The sequence below is a fragment of the Mercenaria mercenaria genome, chromosome 1, assembly GCF_021730395.1.
Source record: "Mercenaria mercenaria strain notata chromosome 1, MADL_Memer_1, whole genome shotgun sequence".
Taxonomy (NCBI): Eukaryota; Metazoa; Mollusca; class Bivalvia; order Venerida; family Veneridae; genus Mercenaria; species Mercenaria mercenaria.
The window spans coordinates 33,401,243-33,425,522 of record NC_069361.1 but is presented as its reverse complement, the minus strand read 5'-3'; the positions used below and the strand labels follow the sequence as shown (position 1 = coordinate 33,425,522).

Genomic DNA, 24,280 nt, shown 5'->3' with positions numbered 1-24,280 from the left:
ACCATGTTTTCACCGTGGTATTTGATGATTGACCACACTGAAACATTTATTTTATTTTATTTGGGTTTTACGGTGCACCAACACTATAGGTAGGTTATGGTCAACCATCAAAAACCATGGTCATCATTTCGTCTGGGTATGGTTCTCATGCAGCATTGAACTCAAAGCGGTTGTCAATGATAGAAGTTAAGTGCATACTGTAATGTTTTACAAAATTATTTTCTGTACTGAAACGTTTCAATGAAAAAAATCATAATTATCAAACATGTGATCGTTTGAGTTATCGTGCCGGATTTATAGATAAACTAACACATTGCCTCTAGAGTGTTTACAAGGTTTTTCAATGACCTGACTTAGTTTTTAACCTAAGATCATCAGTTTCAAAATTATACTAGATCATATAAAGACAAACATTTTGACCAGGTTCTAAGGATGTTTACCAATTTGACCTAGTGGCCTCATTTCTGACCTCAGATCACCAGTTTCAAACCTGGTACAAAATATTCTAAACACATTTCATGAATATCATTCTGGTAAACAATGAAGTCAATAATGGAATTAATAAAGTTTTCCCTGAACTGATCTAGGTTTCCTTTCAGGATTTACTGAAGTATTGCCAGAAAAAGGCAAACCTACATGAGCCCCTTGGGCATAAAAATTGTGCCTTTTTTCCTCAACAGAATATTATTATTTTTAGTACCAGTTTATAAAATTTGTACTTGTGTTTATACACTTAAAAGAAATGGACTGTTGGTCAATTAAGGACATTCAAAGTTCACTAGCACAGTGACCTTAAATGACAAGGATACAATATCTGACAACATCAAGTACTGCCATTCCTTAATCATATCTGTACAATAAAGTTTAAAGATCATTAACCATTAAAAGAACTATATAAATTTCATAAAGACTTAAATTCAATAGACTTAAATTTGCGTACAAAGGGGTATAAATCTGCCGATGCAGCAATATTTTTTTTTATCTGAAACATAAAAATGTTTAAAGGAATTATGTCTCAGTTAACATATTTTTTGCTATAAAGAATTAATGCACTATCCAGGTAAAAATTTGCATTTTATCTATTTGATAAAAAGGGAAAGATGCAAGGACAGCTAGCCATAAAACATATTTTATTAACAAGAGCTGTCCGTAAGACAGCCCTTATGAAAATGAAATATGGAAACAAGCTGGCATTAAGCTGCAAGGTAACTGTCAATGATCTGGCAACAGTCTGTCAAAAAAAAAAGGTAACTGGAAATAATCTGACTCCTATATGGGAACAAACTTCCAAGAAAAAAAGTTTAGCTGAAAATAATATGGACACTATTTCCATATTATTTCCAGTTTCTGGGAATAATCTGCAAACTATATGACAATAAACTGGCTCATAACAATCAGCATGTAAACACACTGACAATATTGTCAGCTTGTTTCCAGTGTCTGGAAGAAATCTGGCAGGAAAATGGCAAGAAACTGGAAATAAAAAACATAATTTCTATAATCGAATTGAATGAGTACTGAGATACCAGCTTGCATACAAAAACTTAAGCAAAAAATGATATGTGGAAAAAGGGGCTTAATTTTGGAAAAAAGTATAGTTATGGGACCTGCTTAGTACATGTCAGGTCATGACATTGAACAAGTGTGTAATTAGTTTCAATCTATAATTTTGTAAAAAAAAAAACAAAAAAAAAAACATAGGGGCATGTCCAATAACTTCTATTCTTTGAATAATCGAGATAAAAATTACATAAGTGACAATATTGTATGGATTTTCTGTCTGTCTGACAGTACATTGCATATAAATTTACTCAGAGCAGATTCTGACAATGCACTGGCCACACAATGGCAATACACTGGCAATATACCCATCTTAGCAATTTTCACAGCAACACAAATATTACAAGACACCTTATCAAAATGGCCGAGTGTTGCATTTTTCCCTCCAAAACTATTTTCAGTTTTCAATAGTTTTCCAGCACTGATGGGCACATTGTAAAGGTACTTTTTCATCACTTTACAGTTACTTGTTTTCATTGTAACACAGATTCTGTCCGCAACAAGTATTTTTGCTAAACAGATACAGAAATTTTAAAAGTCATGTATTTTCACTACCCTGTAAAATTAAACTTGCAGATTTACCATAATCTTTGTCAAATGTCCTTTGGTTTCAATATTATATTATTGATAACTGAAATATTGCAGATCTTAATTGGTATTAAAATTGAGTCACAAGCAAATGAAGGTTTGAAGTCACATTAAAATTCATATTAAACATTAATAAGGATAAATAGAAAAAAATATATACTGACACTAAACTGGAAACAAACTTCCCATACACTGACAATGCTATGACAATACAATGGTAATAAAGACAATTTTCCTAGGGGGAAATAAAAAAAAAATAGTAACACTGAGTAGTAAGCGATATATTGGGATACTAGTCCATCTTTAGCTCAGTAGGTAGAGCGTCGATCTACGGATCATGGGGTTGCAAGTTCGATCTTAGGACGGGGCTTATGTTCTCTGTGACTATTTGATAAATGACATTGTGTCTGAAATCATTAGTCATCCACCTCTGATTCATGTGGGGAAGTTGGCAGTTACTTTACAGAGAACAGGTTTATACTGGTACAGAATTCAGGAACACTGGTTAGGTTAACTGCCCCTGTTACATGACTGAAATACTGTTGAAAAACAGCATTAAACCTAAAACAAACAAACAAAACTAGTCCATCTGCCACACTAATGTATACCCGCTGTTACATGACTGAAATACTGTTGAAAAACGGTGTTTTAAAACCCAAATAAAAACTAATGTAAAGTGCTCATAACTTTGTACTGCATAAAGGAATTTAGTTAAAACTTTAAATAATGATAGTTTGCTAAAGTGTTTCTCTTGTCCATGTAAGAGAGCCTGGCATGTTGTGACTGACTATACACTGACAATACAATGACAACACACTGGCAATATGCCAGTGTGTTGCCAGAAAAATATTTCCAGTTGACTGGCTGTGCACTGACAATACAAGAACAACAGACTGGAAAGTCCAAAAAGCCGCCTGTTGTCAGTTGTGTATCCAGTGTGTTGCCAGATTGACATTGCATACCAGTTTGTTGCCAGATTGTTGTCAGTGTTTATTTCCAGATACCTCTATATAATTTAGCTCCTTCAAATAGTTTTATATGAAAAATCAATGAAATTTTGTTAAAATGTCATTACAAACATCACTGACAACAAACTGTATATAAACTGACAGCAGACTGGAAGTTAAATTTTACAGCTGGTTTTCAGGTCTGAAAATCAGCTGACAAGCACATGGACACATGATGGTTATTCAGTGGCAACACACTGGATCAGTTTATTGTCAGCTCTGGAAATAGGCTGGCAAGTAACTGGATTTTAGAGTATTATTGACTGGAAACACACTGGACATAAACTGACCACACACTGACAATAGGGAAGGTTTTTCATAAGGGAGCGCACTCCACTATTCGACAATTTGACAGTAAAATGAATTTATATCTATATTAGAGACATTTACTTTAAATGGAAGATACGCCAAGATATAAAAAGATCCTACTACTCAGATGGGTTAAATGTCAAGTATGGAAGGGGTAATGATGATGATGGTAAAGATATATTTTGAGTTTCAAGTCATTACCTTATATAGTACCATTAAGTTTGTCAAAAAAATTTAAGTAAGAAAGGGGCATAATTTGGTCAAAATACAAATTAGAGTATGGGGATTGTTACCACACATGCAAATGATGATGATAAAGATACATTTTATGTTTCAATTCATTATCTTATATTGTACTAAAGTTATATCCAGAAAGCAAAGATTGCCAAAACACTATGAAAGGGGCATAATTCTGTCAAAAATACAATTAGAGTTATGGGAACTGTAACCACACATGCAGGTGATGATTATAAAGAAATATTTTTAATTTCAAGTAATTATCTTTTAAAGTACCAAAGATATGTCTATAAACAAAGCTTTCGAAAAATTAACATGAAAATAATTCCAAGTATAACAACTTGGTGACCTTTACCTTGGGTATAATGGGCCCTGCAAATACTTTGTATGCTGGACAATGTTGATATGAAGTTAGAGTAAGATATAAGCAATAGTAACAAAGATATGACAGAAAAACAAAGGTTGCCAAGAAACTTTAACCTTAAAAATAACCTAAGTATTACACTTTGGTGACCTTGACCTTGAGTATAATGGGCCCAGCCCCTGCACATACTTTGTTTGTATGCTAGACAATGTTTATGTGAAGTTACAGTAAGATATAAGCAATAGTAACAAAGAAAACAAAGGTTGCCGAAAAACTTTAACCAAGAAAGGTCACACCAAAGCCGGAGCGAATAGAATAGCACAACTTCACCTGCTTAACACCATGGCCCAGTAGGTCAAATGCTTTTTGAGATACATGCAATACAAACTTTTTGGTCCTTAATGAGTATTTTTTTTACCTTCAAGGCCAAAACTATAGTCTTACTGAAATAAATCCAAATTAAGGTTTCGATGGAGGCCTTGAGAAACAAAAATCAAACAACACCAAATCATAGAAAGAAAGAGTTGTTTGACATGAAAATTGAACAGCATGTAAAACATGTATATTACTTTACGAAACAAGTGTCAGTATACTGATATAAACATTGAATTCCGGAAAAGGGCTGCCTAAAGGGGTTCCACTTCCGGAAAGTTAAACGCCTTTAAAAACTCACCATTTTCAAAGAACAGTTACACATGTTCGTTTTGATGCATTTGCAATAGCGTGCGAGTGGTGAAATTTCGCATAACAAGTTGGAACACAGTTTTCAGCAATTGTTTATCTTTATTTCTTTACAAATGACATTCATTTTCAAAGGGAGACAACTGTTCCCGATTATTTTAAGTACAAGTGGCATTCATTTTCAAAGGGAAACAACTTTTTCCGATTATTTAAAGTAATCTTTGAGAAAAAGTTGTCTCCCTTTGAAAATGAATGCCATTTGTAAAGAAAAAAGGATAAACAATTGCTGAAAACTATGTTCCACCTTGTTACGTGAAATTTCACCACTTGCACGCTATTGCAAATGCATCAAAACAAACGTGTGTAAAAGTTCTTTGAAAATGATGAGTTTTTAAATGCGTTTAACTGTCCGGAAGTGGAACCCCTTTAGGCAGCCCTTTTCCGGAATTCAATGTTTATATCAGTATACTGACACTTGTTTCGTAAAGTAATATACATGTTTTACATGCTGTTCAATTTTCATGTCAAACAACTCTTTCTTTCTATGATTTGGTGTTGTTTGATTTTTGTTTCTCAAGGCCTCCATCGAAACCTTAAAACCAATTGTGTGCACAACTTCACATGCTGAATAACAATTCTGTGATGTTTAGTAACTTTACAGGCTAAATTGGAATGGACATGGACAGACAGAGACATGGATAAGGGTTACAACCCAAAATATTTTAGTGAGGTATAAAAAGGGGTCTATTCGTAACTCTGCCAAAAACTGGTGAATTGTGGCCAAAATTGAGTTTGACCAGTATTTATAATCATAAACCTGTGTACCAAAAATGAATTCAATCCACACATCATTTCAAAAGTTATCTAAAAGGCATCAATTTTTTAAAGAGAAAAGGCTAAAATTCGACCAGAATTAATGGATGATAACTAAAATTCTTGCATACTGGACAGGATTTTCCATGTGGTTTTTGCCAGTGTCTGTGTGTGTGTGGGGGGGGGGGGGGGGGGGGGGGGGGGCAGTGAACTTGTCTTACACCCTGGGGTGTAAGTTGACTCACATGCTGTAGCTTATGTATGAATGTGTACATTCATAATGCTACTATAATCAAAATAATGCTTATAAGACAAGCACTCAGTTTAAAATGTTTTATTTCTCCCCACCCCCATCCACAAAAAAGAAAATCTCATTCAGATGAGCTGGAGGAATGCCCTATAACCCTCACCTTACCTATAGCGTAATGCAAGAACTATAGAAACTATAGTGTGGATAGAAATATCAGGCTCTTGGGTATTTATTTTTTTAATTAGCAGTATTTTGCAGTAACTCAATTTACTCTCAAGCCAGATTTCAATCCACAACTTCAACCAGTGAAAGATTTTTACATCAAACTTCTTCTGTATTTCATAATCACGTACCTGTCTACCAAAAAACAGTCATCATTTCAAGAGTCATCGAACAAACATCAACCTTTTGCTGAAGTTTAAGTCAAAAGGCACTATAACTCTGGCAAAAATTAGTGGATTGTAATGAAAATCATCCTCAGTCTTTATCTTATGATTTAAACCAAAACTGAACTCAATCAATCCATCCTTTTAAGAGTTATAATAGGTGCATATACAGACACAAACAAGCACTGGACACATCGTTATGGTGGCTTCGAGTATACCAGCTCAAAACGTCGTTTATGGGGGTATAACGAAACATAAAACTTATGCCATAAATGCAATGCTATAGACATTTCACTTCAGACTTTTTCATCACGTTATGTAGTCTAAAATTTGTTTATAAAGAAAAACTTGATGTTTTTATCTTATGACGGGACATTGCAAGTTATCTGCTAATCTTCCCAATCTTTTGTATTTGTCCTTTAAAAACTGGGCTTCTTTGTCCAGATACTATTCATTCTATTACCTTAATAGTTGTTTTTCACAGGTGTATATACCAACCTATGACCCATACACTACCCTTAAAATAGTACATATTTATACATAACTCCATATCAAGTTTAAAAACTGTTCCTATTTTAGGTCAACGAGACTAAATTTGACACAATACACAAACAAAATATATGTAACGCTACATCATGACCTAGTTATTCACATAAGACCTTGAAGTTAATAACTTACGATAAACAACAACAAAAAATTGCTTACGCAGATTTACAAACATATCTATCGGATAAACAAAAAAGTTTTCATCAAGAAAGTAAGTGAAACTAAGATGCCCCATTATGTGACAACTTTGCATACTTACAAGAGGACACTTTAGACTTAACTCTTTGGTCTTCACTTTTGAGCTAGGGACCTCAGAGTCTTGCAAGGGACATGTTGCCTTGTTATATTAAGTTAAGTCAATATCTGTCCATGTATAAATCAGTTAATATAGACTGTACAAGAAACCACATCTGTGTTTACAGGACACTGGTGACCCCACTGCCTGTCACTGTATGGTATTTCATATTTCCTTGAATTTGGGGTGTGAGACATCTGAGTGTGTGTGTGTGTGTGGGGGGGGGGGGGAAGGGGGAGGGGTATGGATAATATCTATAAAACATCATCAAGAAACTTGATGGAACAAATCGAATAAATATTTTTTTTTTATCTATTTTGGAAGTGGAGGGGTGTCAAGGGGTGGTTGTAAATCCTAAATAAAAATCCCAGATGAAAAACTTCACATGCTGAATAACAATCTTAAAAGGTTTCAAGACTCTAGGTCAAATACTTTTTGAAATAATAATAATAATCTTTTATTTTACAAGGCAAACATATCTGGCGATCAATCTTACAAATGAGACTCAACACAGGCATAGACATTAGGGAAAATCTAAGTACCCTTTTTGCGGACCCAAAAAAATCCCTCTAAGTTTGACCTTGGCTTTTGAGCTAGGGATCTGGTTTGCTTGCTGTAATGAATGTTTGTGCCAGAGATCAATGGACTGACAGATGAGGCACAGACCTATAGCCCCAAAAACACAATATATTACATAATCAGTTTAACCTAACAAACACTTATGAACTGGTTGATTAAGTTAAGTAAAAAAAGAAGCTTAAAAGTACAATCAGTAATTTGCAAATGACCATGGTAAACAGCTTACATATTCAATAATAATACTGACTGAATCCAAATAAGCTTCTTTGAACTAAAGGGAAGTAACTGTGGTGAGCCAATTTTTAACGAAGCCTGCTGCTGTTAGTACACATAGGCCATTCCTAATAAACACTCAAGATGGACATAACTCTCCTGTGAACAGACAGACTGTAACCCCTCTCACTCTGCTTTGAAATGTAACTGTACTAAAGGTTTTGCCTTATCTGTCATAAATCACAAGGAAGTATCCAAAATGGGACAGAATAATATCTAGTAAAGAAGGGAGAATATATACGGATGTCTTGATCAAATGCAGTAGTCCAGAGGTATATATAATACAAGAGACTGCAAAAGTTTGATCCCCTACTACTTCAAAGTCTATCAGATGTGAGTTTTAATCTAGATATTGTGGAAGGTGTTCTATTAATCCTTCAAAGAACAAGGAGATAGAAACAAAGTTTAACCTAAGACAGATAACTGCAACTATATACATTTTATTGGAGAAGTACTAGTTACCTCCCCTATACTAAACTGTCAGTCAGTTACAGGTAAGTTCAAGATTTATGTTCCATATATATAACTCTGCTTTTGTTTTTTATCTGTGTAGCTACAGGTGTTTTCAGCAACTGCTTTGCCAAGCACAACCAAATTAGGAGTTACTAAAATCAAAAGGGCCATCATGGCCTTAGCTCACTCACCTGAAATTCACAGCTAGACTGAATATTTTGGTAGCGGGTTTTGAAACTGGACCATATTTTTGAAGTTCTCCACATGAGACTAAGCCATAAAGGGAAAACTAGCCCTAGCCCCTTAAGTGGCCATAATTTTTAACAAAACATAATGATCTGAAGGAATTTGGTAGAAGGTCATTTTAGAAACTTTGATATAAAGTTAAATTATTAAACCAGGCCGGCAGTTTCTTAAAAGTTTCTTGTATCACCATATAGGGAAAACTTGCTCTGCTAAACACAATCTTTGATAGAGTTTAGTAGAGGGTCACCCAAAGAACATTTCAGTAAAATTACTGCAAAGTTTGGCCTGTAGTTTCTGAGGATAAGATTTTTAATCTCTTTGTCATGGCAACCAGAATCCTGCAAAGAATGACCTAGATTTGAAGAATCACCAAAGGAACATACCTGTGAAGTTTGGTTAAAATTGGCTCAGTGGTTTGTGAGGAGATGATCTTTAAAGAAATTGGATGGATGACATGTCCTTCCCAATCCAAGTTGCTCATGCAGGATTCAGGTTGCCATGCCAACCAAAAGGAAAACTTTAACAGAAACCTCATTTTGAATAACATGTAACCATTCAGTCCAGTAAACTAAACTATGATCTGAAAAAAATTTGTTGTGAAAAATAATTCTGAGCCCCAAACCGTGGGGGACATCCTTGTGCCATTAATACCCCCTTCTCATCTACGATTTTTTCTTAAGATTCCTTACGATTTGCCAATTCGTAGGCAGTCGCACGCAATTGTAAATAGCTTGTCAGTAGTCGTAAATAGCTCGGCACTACTCGCAGACGATCGCAAGCAATCGTGAACGTTGAGGTAATATTTTTTACATGTCTACGTCTGCAATTTGAATTATCGGTGAATAGCTCATAAAGAGCTCATAACAAGTCATAAGTAGCGTAAATGAATATTGTAAAGACTTTGTTTTATGATTAAATACGATGTGTTTATGAGTTCTTATGATTTCTTTCACGATGCGGTACAAGGGGTTTACGATTTGTTACGGGCACTTTACGAGTACGTACGTATGCTTTACGATTTATGAGAGGTATAAAAGCTGCCAAATCGAACAGTTCCTTTCAGTTGCTGTCAATACGTCAAAGGAGTGAGACCTCAGAAACCCTTGGTATAATTGCAACCTGTGTCTTTCATATGCCATGTTACTTCTTTGGGTGTCAGTTTTCGAATGATGGTGAAAATTTAAATTGCAAAATCATGATATTCGTAAATACTCGTATCTAACACGCAACTACTCGTAAACAAATCGTAATGTACCCGTAAAGCCTTTGAATCATGATATCTGTAATTCACTCGCAACAGCTCGTAAATAACTCGTAAATAGCTCGTAAAATGATCGTATTGATCCGTAATTACTCGGAACAAATCGGTAATTTTAGTCGTAAATGCATTGTAATAACTCGGAATAAATCGCAATTTGATCGTAAACAGCTCTTAAATAGCTCGTAAATGTGGGGAATCGGTGAACTTTTACGATTTTGTGCAATCTGTCACAAATCGTAAGAAAAATCGTAGATGTGAAGGGGGTATAACTCATTTCTGGTTTGATACTATTATGTCCAACCTACTGTACTAAATAAAAATAGTATACAAATGTATTAGATAATGATGGCTTTGTACTTGAAATCGGTTGATCTTTTGATCCAGTGAGTAAATACAACTTAACAAGAGAGTGTAGCATCTTTTGATGCAAGTTATACAGGCAAATGACGTCACTCCTAGCATTGTTTTAATGTAGTTAACATCAAATTTGATGTTTTATGATGATAAGAAGATGTAAAAGCTTGCATTAATTACATTAATTGTTTTAAACAAAATCTGCTGTGTCATTATAGTACGTGACCAGGGATGGTTTCCCGACAAGTGAAATTTGAGGAGTGTATAAAACAAAATATTTAACCAAATATGTAACTGACAGTATATTCTTTCAAAACGAAGAATTTCTTCAATTGTTATTTGCCAGGCTTGATAATGACTACAGATTGATATTTAATGATGTGACAATGTTATGTTCTCCATTTTGTCTTGGGGAGGCCTGCTTGGGTGGTAAAGGTCACTTGCTTTTCTCTGCAGTCAGTTTGAACACTGGTGTTAGGAGACAGAAGCTGAGACTTATTAGAAATAGTTCTTTGGCAATAGAACAAGTATACTGAAGTTTCAACTGGAAAAAGAAATATCACAGTACATATTTATATCATCTTCAAATAATAATATCATATTACATTGTTATGGTGAAAGTTTTATTAATCCTTCTACACAGTTAAAAATTTAACCTAACAGGAAAAATGACCTCAAAGTGTGATCTTGACCAATGACATGAATACACAAAAGTTGAAGAGCAGACACAAAAAATTGTGACTCCTAACTCAGTGACCTTGACTTTTAAGGTTGAAGAATAGATCTTGAACACACCATTGTAATGGTGAGTAGTTTTGCCATGCTATTTCAACATGCATTATACATAAAAATGTTACAGAGCAAAAAAGAACTACTTTAAATCAATCTCTGACCTCTAAGAGTGACCTTAACCTTTAATTATTGCAAATCTTTTGCCAAGTTATTTGAGTACTGATACATGCATAAAAATGTTAAAGAGAAGACAAGAAAAATTAAACATTTTACCCCAAAGTGTGACCTTGACCTCTGAGATAGGGCTGACTCCTCTTCTAATGGTAGTTAATTGTGCCATGCTATTTCAAAATCTGATAATGCACGACAAAGTTATAGGCCAGACAAAAATTTTGTGCACAGGCAAATAACTCACAGACTCGCACATGGACTTTATGAGTCGACTATATGTCGAGCTTCAATGTGTCTGTCTGTATGAAATGACTAGTTACTAACACCTTAAAGTACAACAGAAATGCAAGACAGATATTCCTTAAATTTTCTCAAACATGCTGGCTAAAAGAACAATGAGAACAAAAGCGTAAATCTATCTGTCATTCATTTTTTAAGCAATTCAAATTCAAGAAAAAATGGGTCACATCATTCATACTACTAATAATTATGCCTTCAAATAATGAATTCTCAAGTTAAACATGGATTTTTTAAATTACATTTCTGATTGTAAATCATAAAGGAAGTGATTGTAAATCATATTTAGGAAGTGAAATGCTAAACAAATGACATTATTTTATAAGTGTGTAACAGTTTTCTTACTACCTGAGTACTTGCTGTTATTTCACAATCTGATGACTTTTTCATTCATTTTCAATGATGACACAGTCTGATTTCTAGGTCATTTAAATGTAAACTCACGTTTACAACTGCAAAAACTTGCATCACCATGCAAAACACAAGGAAGTCAATGACAATTATATAGTAATTTTGAATTACCTAATATGTTTTATTCTAATTAGATGATGAAATAAATTCAAATTCCATAATTATATCTTTGGAACAAGGTCACTAGTGAGTAAGGTTGCCTTTCATTAAAATGTAGCTGTTTTTAAAAACATTTTATACTGGAAATACTGAAAATCAGTGTCTACTAAATTTTATTTGTTTTGTTTTGTGATAAAGTAAAAATACTTTCATAACTTATTTCAGTTAATGAATTTATTTTTGGTATCATTTGAACATACTGGTCTCTGTAACGTATCAATTACTTAGCTTCTGTGAAGTTTCTATGTAGGATATGTAAGAATTGGGGATAATAATACAACACAGTAATATAGCAAATTTTAAAGGGATAAAGATGAACAACTGGAAGAAATATTAATACATTCCTAATTATTGTAAATTGTGAATGAATTATTTCTCACATTTTTATTAATATAGTCATATTCATATATAAAAACAAATTTAAAGGCTCATCTACACTATTCAAGAAAACTTGCACAAGATATAAATCACAGCAACTTGTATAGTGTAGACAGTACATTATGTCCCCCATTATTTTGAGTGGCAGTTTCCAGATAATTTTCGGCTACAAGATCTTGTAGTAATTAGAACTCATCCTATTTTTCTTGTATGGTAGTGCTGTCAAATGCTCTGATAAAGGGTTTTTGAAGAGGAGCACCTGCCCAGTATTGTATTTTGTTTCCATTTTTTCATTAAATGTGTATTGAGATCTAATAAAACCATCATTGAATGTTTAGCTTTGATAATTTAACAATAAACATGGCAGTGTGGACAGCAGAAAAGAAATGATGTTTTAACTGAATGTAGGGCTGTCATTGATTGGGTCTTTTGCATATCGACGATACCGATATATCGGAAGACAAATATCGACAATACATCGATATATCGATTATTAAGTTAGATTAACAATCTCTTTGTTTATGGGCATGCTATATACCTTCTTGTTAATGTTATGTCTTTTTTTTTTGCCTACTTTATATATTACTCTTTGATTGTGTTGTATTTGTATCTATGAAATAAATAAAATAAATGAAAATTAATGAAATCTTTTATAGATCTTCATTGTGCCTTCACTCCTCTTTTGCATTTATCCTACTTTACAACCTAGTAAACTATAATCCCAGGCACTGGAGTTGGGTTTCAAACAGCTAAAATTCTGCATTTCTCTTCCACAGATATCTATTTATTTATTAAATTAATTAATTTATTTATTTACAATGTTTTTATTTATTTTTAGCCTGTTCATACCCTGTCTTAATTTTTACCTTGCACAAGTTTACATTCGGATTAGGTACTGGCACCGTGTGATTTTTTTTTTTTGTTGTTGTTTTTTTTTTTTTTTTTTTTTTGTTTTCTTTTTTAACTTCTGCCCAAGTTTTCAATGGGCCTCAAATTTGTAGTGTTTGACTGTTTGTTTGTTGTACTGTAAGGCATGTTTAAGCAACACCCTGTGTTTCTACGAACCCAAACAAAGCTTTTCCTTCCGTCTTTTGACTGTTTTTCCACTATTTAAGCCGGTGACGGCTTCCTCTTCGGACATCTTTGATTGTTATTGTTACGGGCACTTGCTAAATTCTGTACCTTTTACCGAGTGATCAGCTATACGCGAACAAGTAAAAAGCCGAGATTGACGTAGAAACAGTATATATACTCTATGTTTTTACATGCACAAACAACGAAGCGACCTTTCAAGACAGGACAACGTAACTTTTTGCAAACAGATTCTGAAGTTGAGCCCTTTTTACTTCTACCCATATAGGTAGTGCCGGCTAGTGGGAAAAGACTGCTACGGTACAAGTTTAGACATGACCTTTTCTGACAACTTCCGTTACTTTCGGCACATTTTTGCGGGCAGAAAAACTTGTTTTAGAGGGTCTGAGTGTTTATCTAGACAGTTGTTTTTTCTCTCTGTAAAATATCGATTTTTGAAAATGGGAATCGATAATCGATCGACCAAAACATATCGTTGATACATCGATATCGTTTCTATCGATGACAGCCCTAACTGAATGACATGCTCAAAAGCCAAGTTTATGATTTAAAAAAATATTAATCACTCTCTGTGTATATTATGTTTCTATGTAATACTGCCATATCATATACTGTAATTGTTATTTGAGCCGTGCCATGAGAAAACCAACATAGTGGCTTTGCGACCAGCATGGATCCAGACCAGCCTGCGCATCCGCACAGTCTGGTCAGGATCCATGCTGTTCGCTAACAGTTTCTCCAATTCCAATAGGCTTTAAAAGTGAACAGCATGGAGCCTGACTAGACTGCGCGGATGCGCAGGCTGGTCTGGATCCATGCTGGTCGCAAACCCACTATGTTGGTTTTCTCATGGCACGGCTCATTTAGTGACCTTAAGAGGGCTGAACTCTAAATTTTCTTATCTTGGTCTTAATCTATATATTTGAGTTACAATAATTCAGCCCTATGCCCTAAATGCCAGGGGGACCGATGAGGTTCTTAACTAACTACATAAAATACCCAGTAGTATAAACAACTCATGGATTTATTTCAAGCTTTTAGTAGGAACAATAAATTTTCATGGTTTGTAAGAAGATATGCCAAGGTCAGTAAATATCAATAGCTGCTTTAAATACTCAATAAAATCAATGAAAACTGTCAGTTCACCCAAGGTAAAATTATAATCTCTCTTTATAAATTATATTTCAATAAACCCCTGTAAAACATGCACTAGCTATTAAAGTACATCTGAACTTGCATCATGACAAAAATAATCTTTATTTTTTCTTCAATAATATAGGGTGTATCAGTGTTTCAAAAACATGTTATTAACAGACCACAATAGTTATTATAGGTTATCATATAGTTATTGATCATATTACTAACATATATGTAAGATAATTTTGTAAGTCCTATATTCTATTTGACCCAGATTTATAATTGATCAGCTGTTGAACTGACAAGAATTACAAGACCACAAGATCAGACATATTAGATATTTCTCATCAAAACATGGAATCTTACTATTTAAAGCTACTGGTCCTCAGCCAGGTTGAATAAAATAAATATCTTTCTTTAATGTTTGACAATGGGTTTGACACTGAAAAATAAGAAGCGAAAATCTGAACAAATCACTCGTGAAGAAATTATTTTATTCATCATTTTTTAAAAGAGCTAATATTAAATAAACAATGACAAATACGGACTCTTCAGTTCTGTTTTTGTACATTTTCTTGGATATTTGGCAAAAATTAATAAGTCACTACTAAGCCAATGTCTCATAAACAAGAGTCATCTAATGACAACCTGACCAACTATTTGAAGCAATGCTCTTAAAGCATTAAAGACTCCCCAAAATTTTCAAAGCTGAAAAAAAAACATAATTTTGTAAACTCTAATTCAGAAAATTTGGAACCTGGCTCAAATTGGTCATTTCATGATGCTTAAGAGTTTGATTAAACAATAGTTTGCGAGAAGTCTGCTTACATGTAAATCTTCCATCAAATTATGTAATTTGTCTTGTGAGGTAACCTCATTACTGTGCAAAGTTTGAAAGCATTTGGCCAGGGCTTTTTTCAGAAGCCAGTGCTTACATGCAAAAACATTTTTTTTTTTTTTTTTTTTTTTTTTTTTGGGGGTTGGATTTAACGTCGCACCGACACATTATAGGTCATATGGCGACTTCCAGCTTTGATGGTGGAGGAAGACCCCAGGTGCCCCTCCGTGCATTATTTCATCACGAGCGGGCACCTGGGTAGAACCACCGACCTTCCTTAAGCCAGCTGGATGGCTTCCTCACATGAAGAATTCAACGCCCCGAGTGAGGCTCGAACCGACATCGATGAGGGGCAAGTGATTTGAAGTCAGCGACCTTAACCACTCGGCCACGGAGGCCCCCGCAAAAACATTTATGACATGGATGTTGACAAAAGGGTGATTAAAAGTTAAGCTCTTCTACATGAAAAATTCTAAACAGCTTAGCTAAGAGCTTACTTTTAACAAAACTTGTGCATAACTCGCTTTAATGATGCATAATTTTATGTGCATATAATTCAAGTCATAAACAATCCACAAACATGCAATCTATACAAAAATTAACAAGAAGAGGATTGTCAAAATATCACAATATAAGTCTGTCTTAAAGTCAAGTGTTAAGCTAGTGCACATAAATTACTGGGTCAATTTAAACTGTTTCATCATAAATGTATATTCCCTAATTACCACCCTTCCCCTAATTACCGCCCTTCCCCTAATTACCGCCATTCCCCTGATAAATGCTCCTGTCTACTTATTTCCCCCCCCCCCCCCCCCCCAAAAAAAGGAAGTATTTCAGGCACACTTAAAATGGTAGTCTGATAGTGTTAAAATGCATGTATCAAAATGTATAATTACTAAAGAATGTAAAATTTAGGGTCTTTATAAACATTCCCCCTTTTTAGCAAAATTAGCATCCCCAGGGGTGTTAATACAGGAAAATACAGTAAACATATTTTATTAAAAATTAAGGGCAAGTAACTCTCAAATCATTAAAATAAAAGTGTCTTCCTTGTTCTGTGTATGGAAATATAACTTCACAGATGCAAATAAAGCTAACAATACAAGAGTCGTTTGAAAATTTCTACAGATTTTAGTTATTCATTTCTATTTGACAAAGTATATATCATTTCCTATATTGTCCTTTTAATATATTTTTCCAAGCACATACAATTTTTAGTCATCGTAGCACTGTCATGTTCATATAACCAGGCTTCTCTAAAATGACACCTACAGATTTAACCTAAAAGGCTACAAAAGGTCTCAAACCATGTTAAAAACAAACTGTCCTGCATACTTAATATACACTCATTCCAACTACCCATTATCTACCCACCATAACATGTTTTGAAATATAAGTAAGATAATCTTGTTCTAGTTCACTATCCAAAATCCTATGCAACCAGGATGAGCTAATTAATTCTGTGACAAAATTTTGTTAGTAACAGTGAACAGGTTACAGTTTTGTTTATATTGCTCAGCACAAAGCACTGTGCAATAAGAGGAACTGAATTATCACTTGGAGTCACAGCTTGTTCCCCAAAAATGTTTTTCTATTGCTTGTTCACCTGAAAATGTCATGTTTAAAGAGAATTCCTATAGTTTTTTTCCTTTCATAGCATTTTTTTAAATTCACATATATGATAGGAAAATTTGTGCTGAAAACCATGAACAAATAAAAACATAGGTCACCAGGCTTGTTTTTGTGAAAAATTGTTTTGAACACACCCACTGTTGCTGAAACTGCCAGCGATTTTTCAACATTTTCATAATTTTCTGCTTTTTTATAAATACCAACCAAAATATACATCCAGGCAGCACAATACGGTTTTTTCTTTTTACAGATTTTTTTATATACTTATTTGATATCATAGTCATATTTGTAATACTCTATCCTTACAATAATGGGTACAAATGAAAAAAAATATTGTTTCATATTTACTTTTGTGAACTTTTTCAATGAAAAATACCCATAGTAAAGAATTTTTTTTTTAATTTTGAAAAAAAAACTCTTTCATAGAATTTTTTCTTTTTCTTCTTGTGTATAGATAATTGTATTGTGAGCATAAAAATGGCTAAAAATGTATGGGTCACCAGGCTAAATTTTATGTTAGGACCGCTAGAATACAACACCTGTTCGGATGGAAATGGCGCGAACCTGGCCAAATTGATTACATGTATGCCTGCTAAAAGTTAAAAAAAAAGTTTTAAAAATTCTTAATTCTTTCTATAATTGAATACTAAATAATCTGAAAGGTGATATTGTCTTATCAGTACTAAGTCAATTATCTTACATTATATGAACAACACTGTCTTTGTACTAAAATGCGATGTAAAAACACAACCACAAAAATAGCAAGATGCCTGTCAGGCATGATACTTCTCAATACAACATAAACCAGTATCAACATTTGATTACTGATATAACTTATCAAAAATGTTATTTCATTCAAAATTCCTCATATTTAAGATTGTCTGTAACATGTTTCAACAAATGTTCACTTCAGTTCAGTTTTCCATAGAAAGTGTCGGCTGCGCAGAAAGATGCGCATAAAAAACTATAGGAATTCCCTTTAACCTTTTTCAGACTCATTTTGTGTCTAAAGTAAACAAGAGGGTTATGATGACCCTGGATCCCTCACCTGAGTAATACGAGCTGCATGTTTCAAAAGCCAAAATGATGCTAAAATATTAAGAAAGTAGGTCAGTAGGTCACATTTATGGTCACTGAAAGTCAGTTTTAAGATCGGTGTGCAAAACTGTACATGTCATCCAAATTTCAAGGCTGTATCTTAAAAAACAAGAAAGTAGGTCAGTAGGTCAAGCTCATAGTTAGGTGACCCTTATCACTTGCGGTCATCAGGTAATTATAATTAAACAGTCTAGGAAATATGATCTGATAATTTTTGAAGTATTTTTTACTGTATAACTCATATAACAAGTGTCCCCAGGTCAGGGCCTCTTTTCACCCCAAGGGCATAATTTGAACAACCTTGTTAGAGATCCACTAGGCAATGCTACATTTTCCTATATAAGTCTATGTAAAACTTGGGACCCGCAGGGGAGGGCCTCTTTTCGCCCAAGGGGAATAATTTGAAAATTTTTGGTAGAGAACCACTAGGCAATGCAACATACCAAATATCAAAAGCCTAGGCCTTGCAGTTTCAGGCAAGAAGATGTTTAAAGTTTCTTCCTATATATGTCTACGCAGGGCCTCTTTTAACCTCAGAGTAACAATTTGAACAATCTTGGTGAAGGACCACAAGGCAATGCTACCTACCAAATATCAAAGGCCTAGGTCATGTGGTTTATGACAAGAAGATTTTTAAATTTTTTTCCTATATGTAAAACTTGGGACCCCCAGGGTGGGGCCTCTTCTCATCCCAGGGGCACAATTTGAACAATTTTCATAGAGGACCATTAGATGATGTCACATGCCAAATATCAAGGCTGTATGCCTTGCAGTTTTGGACAAGAAAATTGTTAAAGTTTTTTCCTATATAAGTCTATGTAAAACTTGGGACAACCAGGTAGGGACCTCTTTTCACCCCAGGGGCATAATTTGAATAACTTTCATAGAGGACCATTAGTTGATGTCACATGCCAAATATCAAGGCTCTACGCCCTGCAGTTTTGGACAAGAAGATTTTCAAAGTTTTTCCAGCATGGAATTAAATTCTTTGGGCAATTTTGAAAGGGGGCCACCCAAGGATCATTCCTGTGAAGTTTAGTGTAAATCTGTCCAGTGGTTTTGAAGACGACGCATGACGGACATCGAGCGGTCACAAAAGCTAACCTTGAGCCAGGTTTGGCTCAGGTGAGCTAAAAATGATGTTAAGATGACACTGAGGGCCATGATGGTCCTAGATCCCTCAGTCAGAGGGTCAAGTGTAATGAAGATCAAGTATTGTGGCCTCTAGAGTGTTGACAAGATTTTTCTATAATTTAACCAAGTGACCTAGTTTTTGACCTCAGACACTTCACTTTTCAACATGACAAAGATTTCATAGACAAACATTCTGACAAAATTTATAATGATCAAGTAGAAAAGATTGCCTTTCGATCATAAACAATGTTTTTCTTATAATTTGACCTAGTGACCTAGTTTAAGACCAGATAAGCCAGTTTTGAGCTTGAACTAAATTTCATAGAGACAAACCTTCTGACAAAGATTAATGAAGACTGGAATAAAACTGCGGCCACCAAGTGTTAATAAAGTTTTTCTATGATTTGAGCTAGTGACCTAGTGTAAGATCTCAGGTAACCCAGTTTCAAACCTGACCTAGATTTCATGGATACAAACATACTGACAAAGCTTTATGAAGATTAGGAAGAAAATGTGGTCTCTATAGTGTAGACAAGTTTTCCTATTAATTGAACTAGTGATCAAGTTATTGAGAGTAACATTCTAACCAAATTTCAAGACTGGGCTAAAATTGTGACCTCTAGAGTGTAACAGTCAAACTGTTGACAACGCAGGATGACGCAAGATGTCAACAGAGGACAGACACTGGGTGATCGAAACAGCTCACCTTGAACACTTTATGCTCAGGTGAGCTAAAATAATTTCAAGACCTGAGTTTAAAGATTTTCAAGGGCAAAAAAATCCCACTTGTATCAGATTGTTGGAGTTTTTGGTAAGTCTGATCCGGACTGTTAATTCAGAGCTTCGGTCAGGTCTTACCAGTAATCCTGTATTAAAATTTAATCTTATTTTGTACAATAATAAACAGCCAAGTTTTTTTGTACAAGCTATATACAAAGTTGTATTGGTTCCTACTTTTTTTACAAATCACGAGGAAGAAACTCTGCCATATAGAGATCTATATTTGTATCAAGTTTCATGAAGATCCGTCAATGGGTTACTATGTTTTATGGGAATTTATGAATTTTAAAGCAATTGTAGGGCAATAACTCTGAAGGGCTCCTAACGAAAGTTAAGCAAGCATGCATCACCACACTATAGAGATCTATATTACTAATTTTGTTTTAAATTTCACGAAGATCCGTCAACTGGTTACTTTGTTATGTGAGAATTTAATGAGTATAAAATAACTGAAGGGCAAAAACTTAAAGTTGATGAAGTAATCCTGACAAAATTGCACATGCAAAACCTATCAATAAGCTACCAAGATACAGGAAAAAAATCACTACTTTTTATCAAATCAAGGACTGGTGAAAAATTCTTGTTTTACTGGGTCAAGGGGGATAACACTACATGTGAGCTAATTAATCATCATATGAGGTTTGGTGATTCTAGTTGTAACATGCATTTTCAATTTCTTTTACCATATCAAGGGAAACAATTCTGCTTTTACTGGGTGAAAGGGGATAATGCAATATGTGAGCTAATTAATAATTGTGTGAAGTTTGTGAGTCTAGCTGAAAAACTTTTTGAATCATAAGTATTTGCTTTTTTTTTTTTTTTAAAGAAATCATGGGAAAAACTCTGCTTTACAAATAAAGGGAGATAATACTACATGTAAGCAAAGGTCATCGAATGAATGTGCTAATTAATAAGTATGTGAGGTTCAGTGATTCTAGCTTAAATGATTTTTGAATTAAAAGCATTTTCAATTTCGGACAACGCACGCACATCATGACAGATGGAAGAATAGCCGGACAACAACGTCAAAACAATATCCCTCTGCCTTCGGCCCGGGTAAAAAAACAACATATAGAGCAATAGAAGTTACAAACCTTTTTGCACAAAATGTTTGATCTTTAAGTAGCAGGTCGCAAGTTTGACAACAGCTGCTTTGTCCATCTTATTTAATATCACATCTTCAATCGGCAATTCTTTCAACAACTGCAACATGGCTTCATGCTCTTTGTCACGCCGACCTTTAGCTGCTATTTTTGACTTTTCTCCCCTGAAATTATAGAATCCTGTTAAAAGGGCACTGACAGTCATGTTAACCACCTTAATAATGTGACTATACTGAAAGTATTCTCCTTCCTCGTGGTGCATCATTGTTTGCAATGAATATAGCTTATGAAAACAATATCTCTTTGCATAACATGTAAGTTTTCTATTATCTCCCCTTAAATTTCAAAATCCACGTTTTGACAGTCTGTCAACAGACTACGCTCATAAATGGTTAAGTTTTCTAAAACACATCATTCCAACAGTTTTTATTCCAACAGTTAAAAGAAAAGTTTGCAACTAAGTCAGGAAAAGTATCTATTTGAACTCAGAATCTTTTCAACAAAATAGAGCTAGTTTGCTAACTCTTAATCTCTTGCCTTGACCTATTGTGGTTTTATAATATATGGATGAAGACAATGTCAAGGATGAATGAAATGTCAAGGAAACTCTGTCTCAAGTTTCTTCAGGAAATTCTGTACCATAAAACATCTAATGAAAATCTGAAGCTTCAAAGCTTTAGGTTTAATATCATATCTGAATACAGATTTTGGAAAGCCAATATTAAAGACTGATTAGAAGTCTAGACTTTGATATAGAAGTGCTAAATATTATACTGTTTTTGAACTATATTATTCACCAGCTACTATATATTGGCAATTCTGAGAAAGCAACTGCAATGAATCAATGCTAATCTCAATTGCTCTGCACCATTTTCATGTTATTTGCATAAAATTCTGCCAAGATTAAAATGTCAGTTCTTCAAAAACAAGAGGGCCAAAGTGGCTGGTTTTCACTCTCTTGAGTAACACAAAACATGCAATTAAAATCAATTCAATGGCTGTAACTTTCGTGTTATTACAGCTATCTTGCCTATTATCTGTCTTGTGCTAGATTTTGTGACAGCATAACAACCCTGTTTATATCTGAGAATATAGAAAGGTTCCAGAAAATATAATGCTATCCAGTGCATTCAGTACTGTATATAGCAGAGCTCGAGGGTTATACAATCATAAACAGGCATCAGGTGTTATTGAAATTAACTGAAAATCTCTCCTTTTCTGTTTCTCAGAATATTACATTTTTAACCCATGTATTCTACAAATATTGAAGACCTCCAAGGAAGAAATTGACATTGTCTAAAAATTAATGTGTAAACGATGATAATAATGGTAATAATAATTCACTGGAACAATTTTGCGTATTACCAAACTTTTTAGAGATTTTGAGGCTATATTTGTTTTACAGCGATCAAAATTGCAAGGGGATAAGCAAAATGTTTGCGAGCATAGAAAATATAAGGAAAATTGCAAGAGACCACACAAACTGCTCAAAGTAAGGCTGGGTGCACGAGCTACTGAGACTTGAGTGACTATATAGTGATTCACTATAATAATAATTATCAGTTTCATGATTCTTGCCTACTTACCAGGGAAAGTATACATTTTTCTGAGCATGTGCAAAGGACAGAATATTCCTGTCTTTCCTTAGGAAAAAACCTTGTCTAAAATAGCGTGGACTTTGGTGACGTCACATAGTACTGGCACTTAGTATTGTGACATCATAAACTATATAGAATAATATGTAATAATCTATTTTGTCTTCATGATCTACTTTGAACGTGATAGGCAAGAAAAATGAATAACATAATGCCTGTATAAGACAACCGTTTTCCCAACCTTCGGGGACAGCTTGGATAAAAACCCTTGCTATAAATCAACCCTCGGTTTTCATTTCACACTGTCCCTCGGGTAGGGAAAACCCTGTCTTACATAGGCAGGCATGTAATTAAGATCCTTATAATGTTCATTGTTGATGAAAATGTTACTATGCAACAATGTTAGCAAATTAGCCTATAATATGCATGGAGCTTTACCAAGTTCTTGAAGTTATGTACATTCTTTGTTTGTCTTACATAGATTGCTCAAGAACATTGGCTTCTAATGAGTTAAAAAATTTAACTTCTTGAAAGAACACAACTCTAAGTAATACCTATTAATGAGCCTGACACATCTTACATCCTTTATAAGCCTGTAGAATGATCCTTTAACAATTAAGTCTCTGATTACACATAAAACTGTTAAGACGATTAGGATGGATGCTATTAATGGAAAAAGCCCTATCACAGTTGCACAGCCTTGAGCACAAGCTATCTAGAAATTATTTAATTATTTAGTTTACTATTGTTTTTAATTTCTTTACATATTGACCTTCACTCTGTCAACATGCCATTTCTCCAAGGCGTGGATTTACATTCATATAGGAAATATGTGCTAAACAATGATACAAGATCTTTCTACAGGCAATACTATTTAGGGATGCTTGGTATTACTTATATACCAGATTAAAAGCAAAGCTAGCAGTATTTATGGATGGGATGAATGCCAATTATACATATATATTTTGCCCGCAAAATGGCAGTCTAAAGGAAACCATGTTCTTCACAGGCACTCGGCCCAAGCCTCTTATCCAGACCCTACCCTTAAACAAATGGAAAAGTCAGGATCGAGGCATGAGCTGTTCAACTGCCGACAAAAACGCCTCAATATGAGTCCAATCATAAGCTTCTATATATATATATATATATATATATATATATATATATATATATATATATATATATATATAATCAAAACCACAGAATGTCATTTACTGCAATATGGGAAAATGCGTTGTACAATTATTGGGATATACCTGTGAATATGAACTCATACAATATCTTGTTCAACAGATGCTTGTTGCAAATTTCTCCATCATGTACATCTAATAATCTTATGCAATAATCATATTCAGCATACATGCAATAATGCTGGTATAGCAGGTAAGAAACATAAACTTTGGAAGTCATTTCAATCATCTGACACTTTTCAGACAATAACATAATCCACACCATGAGAAAACCAACTTAGTGCTTTTGCGACCAGCATGGATCCAGACCAGCCCGAGCATCCTCGCAGTC

General features: G+C 34.2%; 1 protein-coding gene across 1 annotated transcript in view; it reads right to left on the bottom strand.

Annotated features, from left to right (window-relative positions):
• Positions 1 to 24,280, bottom strand: part of LOC123542088 (neuronal PAS domain-containing protein 1-like) — a 142,609-nt gene that overhangs the window by 86,683 nt on the left and 31,646 nt on the right. Inside the window, exon 3 of the mRNA XM_053543905.1 lies at positions 21,156 to 21,328. Within this exon, the coding sequence (XP_053399880.1) occupies positions 21,156 to 21,328 (173 nt within the window). The remainder of the gene's footprint in view (positions 1 to 21,155; positions 21,329 to 24,280) is intronic.